Source organism: Hippocampus comes, unplaced genomic scaffold, assembly GCF_001891065.2.
Source record: "Hippocampus comes isolate QL1 unplaced genomic scaffold, H_comes_QL1_v1.1 scaffold12, whole genome shotgun sequence".
NCBI classification, from domain to species: Eukaryota; Metazoa; Chordata; class Actinopteri; order Syngnathiformes; family Syngnathidae; genus Hippocampus; species Hippocampus comes.
Window position 1 is genome coordinate 179,068 of NW_017805478.1, and position 7,771 is coordinate 186,838.

Consider the following 7,771-nt stretch of genomic DNA (forward strand, 5'->3'; position numbering starts at 1 on the left):
AGTGCCACACTGAGAGCTTGCGGTGATTTCCGAGAGGCTGCAAGTGATGGAGCTCTTAGTGCAGCCTCACCACACCCCTTTTGTTTTCTGAAAAAACACTTTTAGGCCGTAGCGAGTATTATTGCTGTCAGCAACACAGGGAGGATATCATATTATCTTCCCGTCCACCTCTTCCTCTCTGCTTTTCCTTCATCCCTCTTCATCTTGCCAGCACTCATCTGCCCCCTTGGAATATCTTCAGAGCACTCGCTTGCATTTGTTTCATCAGGGTTATGAAAGAAGGGAAGGGAAGGGAAGGGAAGGGAAGGCGAGGCGACGTTCAGATGAAGAGGGAACGAGATACTGTACTGGGGGGCAGCGACACTGACGGGGAGCACTGAACTGTGTCTAAATGAATGCAATGGGGAGCGGCTGCAGAGGAACATTCATTTAAATTTTGTTTTGTGAGCGCCTTTTTTTTGTGTGTGTGTGTGGAATAGTCGTTCTCACTCATGTCTCACAGTTGTGACGTCAAATCTCTCCCTCCTGTGCGCGTTCTCTCTTCTCTTCGGGTACTCCAACTTCCTCTCAAAATATTCTTGTAGGTATACTCGAAATGACCTCTAAGGTGGAGTGCCTTGTGTTTCTATACTCGCCCAATTTGTCGAGTAGTCACCATGCAAACGGATAGTATTATGCAGGGTTCTTAAAAAGAAGTGGAAAATGATCACATTGCGACATCTAGCAACACCTTGGCAGTATGTGGTGGTTGTAAAAAAAAAGAAAAAAAAAAAGAAAAAAGTCACTGATTCGCACTGCATTTAAAATTATGCATTCATATTTTTTCTGACAATACATCCCCTGATATTGCATGTTTGTACTACAGATTTGGACCGGAATCACATATTGTCCCGGTCGTGTATAAGTCGGATAAAAGCATCAGAATTGACTTTCTCTTGTGAACTCCATCTCACTTGATATCACTTTCCCTCTGTATCCCACTTTCTCTCGCAGCGCCCCACGAGATATGTCAAGACGAGAACCTCCTCACCATGTCATGGAAAAGAGCCTCGGCTGGAGAAATTGTTTACAACAAGTGTCCAACAAATGCTACTGGTTAGTCAGCCGGCATCATTCGGACTCAAAAGTCTGTCCGCGGTATACTAATGTCAAGTGGAATCACGGCTATGATTTAACATTCGTCCAATGTATCCATCCGTCCTAAGGAGAAGACATGGAAAATATTCAGCCAATGTTTGTGGCCGTTTCCCTTTTAGGATCTGCTAGTCGTCGTTGTATGCTGGACAATAATGGAGTTGCTTTCTGGGGTCCTCCGAGCTTCGCCAGATGCATCTCAGTTGAATATCGATATTTGCATATATCTGTAAGTTGTCAACACACACACACACACACACACACACACACACACACACACACACACACACACACACACACATACACGCACACGCACACAGGCACGCACGCACACGTGCGCACACGTGCGCATACGCAGGCATGCATAGAGACCGAGATGAGTGAGAGCCAGAACTTCACTGAACACGAACAAAAACGAAACACACAGACATACCCCCCACCCCCCATTTCCTCCTCCCAACGCTTGCGCTCGACTTGGGACCAGTCCGCTGGCTCCGGGTCGATCGTGATTGACGTATTGGGCATCCCTACCTTTAAAGCTGACTAGCTTAGCGCTGAGCACCGTTGTTTGCGAATGAGCGGTGATTCACTTGTCATCTGATTGGTTGCCCTGTATGACACACACACACACACACACACACACACACAAACCTGTGGCGTGTCATCGTCGGTGTGCATCATAGTGAGCATTGCCTAATTTTATGAATGCACTCGAACATGAAACATGTCATTTATCAAATGAAGAGACATCTTAACTCAGGAACCACGGCGCGTTCAAAGTCGACTTGCAGTAGTGTCTTTATTCTCGGCTTTCCAGTATCTATAATTAGCTTTTTCCAGAGCTTTGCACCCACACTTATCAATTAATGAACACAGCTAATGAATGTGCTCATCAGACAGAGTTTCCCGGCTCTGTGAACTTCCACCTTTCCCTCTCCTCCATTATGGCACGGGCGATTATAGGGGGCTGCGTTTGGGGTTGCTGGAGCGGGCTTGGTGGGGGGGTTTGGAGATTGTGAAGTGGAGGACTTGATTGCACTGTTACCTTCTGTTCCAACCTTCGACTAATAGCATGAGTCAATAATTAATTTTCGGTGATTGATGTTATCTCCTCTTCTCTCTCTTATTTCCGCACACTCTGCAATTCACACATTGCAAACGTGCGTGCGTGCGCACGCACACACACACACACACACACACACACACACACACACACACACACACACACACACACACACACACACACACACAGTCATGCTTTACTTATTCCTCGCTGTTGTGACGAGATCCCGTTTTTTGCCTCGGAGTGCTTCTGGCCTCTTTTCAACTTGCCTATTTTAAGCACAGGCAAGAGAAATTGCCATGTCCAGATGTTTGACCGTCTTCAAGCCCCTTGTTAATGTCTGTTGCATCCGCAGTGTTTCAAAAAATGCCAGTACTGTACACTTCTTCCCCTCACTGTCCTCCTCTCTCTCATCTGAAGTTACGAGAGCATCTTGCGAAGGGTCAGAGGACCCTGGCTGGTGAGGGCATGTCTCAGATCGTAAGAAGTCTCCTGGAGCTCTTGCAGAGGAGGAGCTACCACAGTGGCGACCTTCTCTTTTCCACGGAGATCTTGCGAAATGTGACGGACACCTTCAAAAGAGCAACCTACATCCCAGCTCCTGACGACGTGCAGGTAAGGCAGAAGAAAAGCCGTGGCATCAAATATGACGTCAGTATAGAAGCCCTACGGGGGTTTATTGTTGTTATTTTAGAGCATTTTCTTTCTTCCTTTGCCTGTCAGACGTTGGAAAGCGCTGTCTTTTACAATATAACATAAAGCATCTACATTATTCCGCAATACCACAGCAAGACTTTCAGCATGGCAGGCGGATGCAAGAAAGTTACTCAATAATGGAACACTTAAACCTTCTTGCAGAGTGCAATTTCAATATCTGCTCACAACCTGTTTGTTTTGCTTTTAGAAATTCTTCCAGATAATCAGCCATATGTTGGACATGGAAAACTTAGACAAGTGGGAAGACGTACACCAGGTAAAGCCTGTTGATTTGTTTTGGGCGTACATGTGACTTTGCCTGACCAATAAAATACACCCGTTCACGCAAAAGGATAATATAAACTGTCATAAACGTGTTTTTGAGTTTGACCCAAATGAGTTCTTATTTGAGGTGAATTTCTAAGAGATCTAAATGCCTTGCAAACTTGGATGGATACTATTCATTGCATTTTTTTTTAACTACTTGTCTGGGCTCTCAAAGATGGCGGACACTTTTTACTTTTCCTGCCCTTATCGACCCTGCTTGTCCATTTCGCCTCCAAGGCAGTTTGGTCGAAACTCTCATTCCAGCCTACCACTGCATATTTTCCCGAAAATCCAAAATCGTTGAATTGGTGCTCACTGGGCCACCACACAATGCAATACACAACCCTATTACCTTGGGCTTTCTCGCAAACCCCTGCTCTTCCCACCCGTCAAGCTTCTCCGTTCCGTCTCCCTTTCTTGGTCATTGTATTTATGTCTCTCGGACAGCTTGTAACTATTAAATGAATTTCGTTACCCTGTAAACGGCCAATGCCGATAAATTTGATTCCATCCATTCCATTACTGCGAGCCGACCATCTTGGAACTCAGTACATTTTAATGCAGCAATATTTAGCAGCTTTTAATTCACGTCCTTCATTTGCAGGTCGCCCCTGGCGCTGCGTTGCTGATGAGAATTTTAGAAGATTTCATTCATCTCATCGGTGAAGCCCAAAAGCCTTTCCAGAGTTTTTTAGTGGTTACCAACAACCTGAGTACGTATTGTGGGAACCATTCACATGAGAAAGTGGGGTAAAGTCGAACCTCGTGACAACCTCCCTCGAGGGACATAACGAATCCGTACGTTATAATGGTAGTTCGTTGTAACAATTCTCAATAAAATGGCCGACACTACGACGTATAATACAGTATGAACGTTTACAGATGTAAAAACCTGAGCATGTAACACAGTTTAAACATGTCAATTAAAAAATATGTGAATAGGAAGAGGACCCCTGGCGATAATTGGCTTTGCGACCCCGCGATCTTGACCCCGGGTCGATCAGGAGTGTTGCGAAGCAACGGAGGGGACTCCCGCGCTGTACATTTCGCTTCTCACGGTTCGTCTCAACGAAAGCCTTGTCACTATTTTGTGAGGAAAAATAAGGTCGATATACTGAAGCTTATGTTATAAAGGTGTTCGTTCTAAGTAAAATCGGCAAATAGAAAATGAATGACGTGAAACCGGGGCTTTGGAATGTGAACGTTATAGCGGTGAAAACCTAAACGGGGCACGTTGAAATGAGGTTCGACTGTATCCCATTTAATTTTATACATCAGTTTCATATAATGTTTGGCTTTACTATCACCACGTCATTAACCGGGAAACAGCTGTGCTTTTCACACACTGCTAAGTTTTAAGTATTACTGTCCGTTGTTTGAACAGTGATAACCATCCAGCGAGAACCCGTGTCAGCGGTTTCCAGTGATATTAACTTCCCCATGAAGGGCCGCAGGGGGATGAAGGACTGGGCCAGAACAGCAGAGGACAAGCTCTACATCCCCAAGGAGGTCTTTACTGTCCCAAATGAAGGTACCGAGACACAAAAACGACGACTGTATCAATAGTTCAACGTTTGAGGCTGACTACATGTGCTGCTGTGATTAGAATACGACTCAACAACTCAGGTTTATTTGCACAGCCCTTTAAGAACAACCACAGCAGAAACTCACGTGAGATTATGACCAGCTTCCCTGACACACCACCGGGACTTTATGTGTGTCCTTGGATCAGTGTCTGACACCATGTCATATTTCATTTTTACACCCCTGTTCCGCAAATTGTTGCAGTCTGAAACAGCGGATTTTATACCCGGCAGAAGTCTTGTAACGGTGAGGCTTCAAAACAGAGCTCAGGCCCACCACTTGGATCACATTCGGGTATTATCGGCGCCCTTTCAACACATTTCGGGGAACTGTTGTCACACCGCCCAATACGCCTCAGCCAAGCTTCACTTGGCCAAGAAGCGTTTCCTCGGTGCAAATTTATCCAGTCTCAAATGTGTCTCTTCGAAACAGCTTTTGAAGGGTGTCAATGGGCTCAGGCAAATGTGGTCTGGGGACTCTGGGGGCTCTTTTGAGTAGGCTGCAGATCATATGGACTTTTAAACGAAGGTACGTTGTCACGAGGTTCCACCGTACCAATGATTTTATTCACAACAGCCCAACACGTTCTTGCGCCCGGAGCCGATTGAATCCACTTTCTGATGTCATCAGAGATACGAGGGAGCAACAGCTAACTATGACAAATTTCCGGGACGAGTTTTCATTGAGCCGAGTTTTACGTAATGATCTGAAGCTTTGCTCTGCGACAATCTGGGGCATCTTTGATTTAATACTGGGAGACGACTTTGTCAATCTATTCTTGTTTGAGTCTAAGCTCATTAAATGTGATCATTCTGCTCAGTTGGGCAATGTAGACCTTTGTTCTTTTATTTAGAACCTATCCACCCTCTCCACCCTCTCAGGTGGTTTCCCAGAGGGGCATTCAAGTGTCTGAACTTTTACCCATCTCCCCACTCTCCCTCACGCCAGAGACATAATTACATTTAGAGAAGAACACAACTTGTCCTTGGTAGGGCATAGTGGGGTGTTTTTTTTTTTTTGGTGACATTACACTGAAGGGATTGTTGTAACACAAGAGCCTTTGATGGATGAAAAAGCTCCAAAGTGGAAATAACAACAGGAGGGCACAATGACGACGACGACCACCAGACAAAACCTTGACTTTCAGTAAATGCCATTGAGGTGCCAGATGGGACTGAGACACGCTTATGGCCTTGTTTGTGTTTTTGCTGTTGGATTGCTTCCGGCATTCCGTACTCATCGCTAGAACGTATCTTGTTCAGGGCCACAGCTGAAATGGAAGCCAATGGCAGTTGACTTTGCACGAGAGACGGGGGGGGGGGGGGGAACACCCCGGACTGTTTGCCGCCAATCTTTTAGTCTTTTATGCAGACTTGCAGAAGATATTTCAAATGAAATGCACTTAGCCCACGCAATTGCCAAAGTGAAGTGAATCAATCTATTAAAAAAAACAAAAAACAAACAAAAACAAAAACAAAACTGTTTGTGTGTTGCAGAGGCGGAGACAGATTCCGAGGCAACCATGTATTATGTCATCGGAGCCATCTTGTACAGGACATTGGGCAATATTTTACCGGCACCAAAGTGAGTGTGGCGCTCATTAGATTCACTGTTCAAAAGTCATTCACAGCTTTCAAGCATGCCCCTCTGAATGTTTTTTTTTAACTCCCGTCCTGAACTTTCTATTTGCTTTGATGCAACTTTTCACTTTGAAAACTTTTCATCGTGCAGCACTCGCCTTGCATTTCTCAATACCTTTTCTATTCCTGTGCTCTTTCTTCCCTATCTAATTCCATGAAGCAATTTCTCATCCGTCTTTCCTCGTAAATTGTCTCCCTTGCTTATCTTCCCTCCTTGCGTCTGTCTGCAAATGTTTTAGATCTACAAAAACTGCATTTCCTCCGGATGCTTTTTTATCGCGGTGTATAAATGTCCAGTCAAGTTTCGAATAGATGCGTGTCCTGATGTCGACTCTCACATGCACAGACCCTTCATCTGGAGAAAACAAAATATCAGCTAGTTGTCATCATAAGATATGGACTTTGTGTTGGTCTAGGTTATTTTTATTCAATTCAGTCCAGGATCAGTGACAAACCGTTTGTCTGTTGCACATTCATTCCAGGAATCTCCTAACACCTTGCGACAGCTTTTCATTCTCTGTCATGTTCTGTTCGTCGACACGCATCTTTCCTGCAATTGCAGTCAAATTAAGTCTCTTTTGTAGCCAACCTGCGGTGATCAACTCCAAGATCCTCACGGTGACAATACGACCAGAATTGACGCCGAGCGATCCCGTGGTGGTGGTGGAGCTCGCTACTCTTTTCAACGTAAGTCAAATAAGATGCTGCAGCAACTCGTGTTTGATGAGTCAAGCGGCGGAGGAAAATGCTCCGACTGTACGGCCTGAATCAAGGGGGACCTGTTTGACGTTCTGATATTGCAGAGTCCCTCAGTGCCTATTCAGTTTATATTGCATTGAAATGTGTTATGATAAATAACCCGCTACTGCGCTTTTTAGTGGGCACGACTGCGGGCTGGCAACCTCAATAAGGCGTCGGTTTCATTACACCGCGCCTGGGTGGAAAGGTGGACACTTAATACGAAAAATAAATCAGAAAGTGTGGAGTCATTCATAGATTATGCAGTCTGCACAAAACACACACACACACTGATATTGCAGAGTCCCTCAGTGCCTATTCAGTTTATATTGCATTGAAATGTGTTATGATAAATAACCCGCTACTGCGCTTTTTAGTGGGCACGACTGCGGGCTGGCAACCTCAATAAGGCGTCGGTTTCATTACACCGCGCCTGGGTGGAAAGGTGGACACTTAATACGAAAAATAAATCAGAAAGTGTGGAGTCATTCATAGATTATGCAGTCTGCACAAAACACACACACACACACGCACACACACACACACACACATACACACACACACACACACACACACACACACACAAAAA

The 7,771-nt window shown here is 45.1% G+C and overlaps 1 protein-coding gene across 9 annotated transcripts in view; it reads left to right on the forward strand.

Annotated features, from left to right (window-relative positions):
* Positions 1 to 7,771, forward strand: part of adgrb2 (adhesion G protein-coupled receptor B2) — a 158,497-nt gene that overhangs the window by 82,366 nt on the left and 68,360 nt on the right. For all 9 annotated transcript variants that reach the window (XM_019875596.1, XM_019875597.1, XM_019875598.1 and 6 more), the window contains exons 8-15: positions 994 to 1,095; positions 1,257 to 1,363; positions 2,618 to 2,812; positions 3,102 to 3,170; positions 3,825 to 3,933; positions 4,605 to 4,751; positions 6,301 to 6,388; positions 7,029 to 7,131. In XM_019875596.1, the coding sequence (XP_019731155.1) occupies positions 994 to 1,095; positions 1,257 to 1,363; positions 2,618 to 2,812; positions 3,102 to 3,170; positions 3,825 to 3,933; positions 4,605 to 4,751; positions 6,301 to 6,388; positions 7,029 to 7,131 (920 nt within the window). The remainder of the gene's footprint in view (positions 1 to 993; positions 1,096 to 1,256; positions 1,364 to 2,617; positions 2,813 to 3,101; positions 3,171 to 3,824; positions 3,934 to 4,604; positions 4,752 to 6,300; positions 6,389 to 7,028; positions 7,132 to 7,771) is intronic.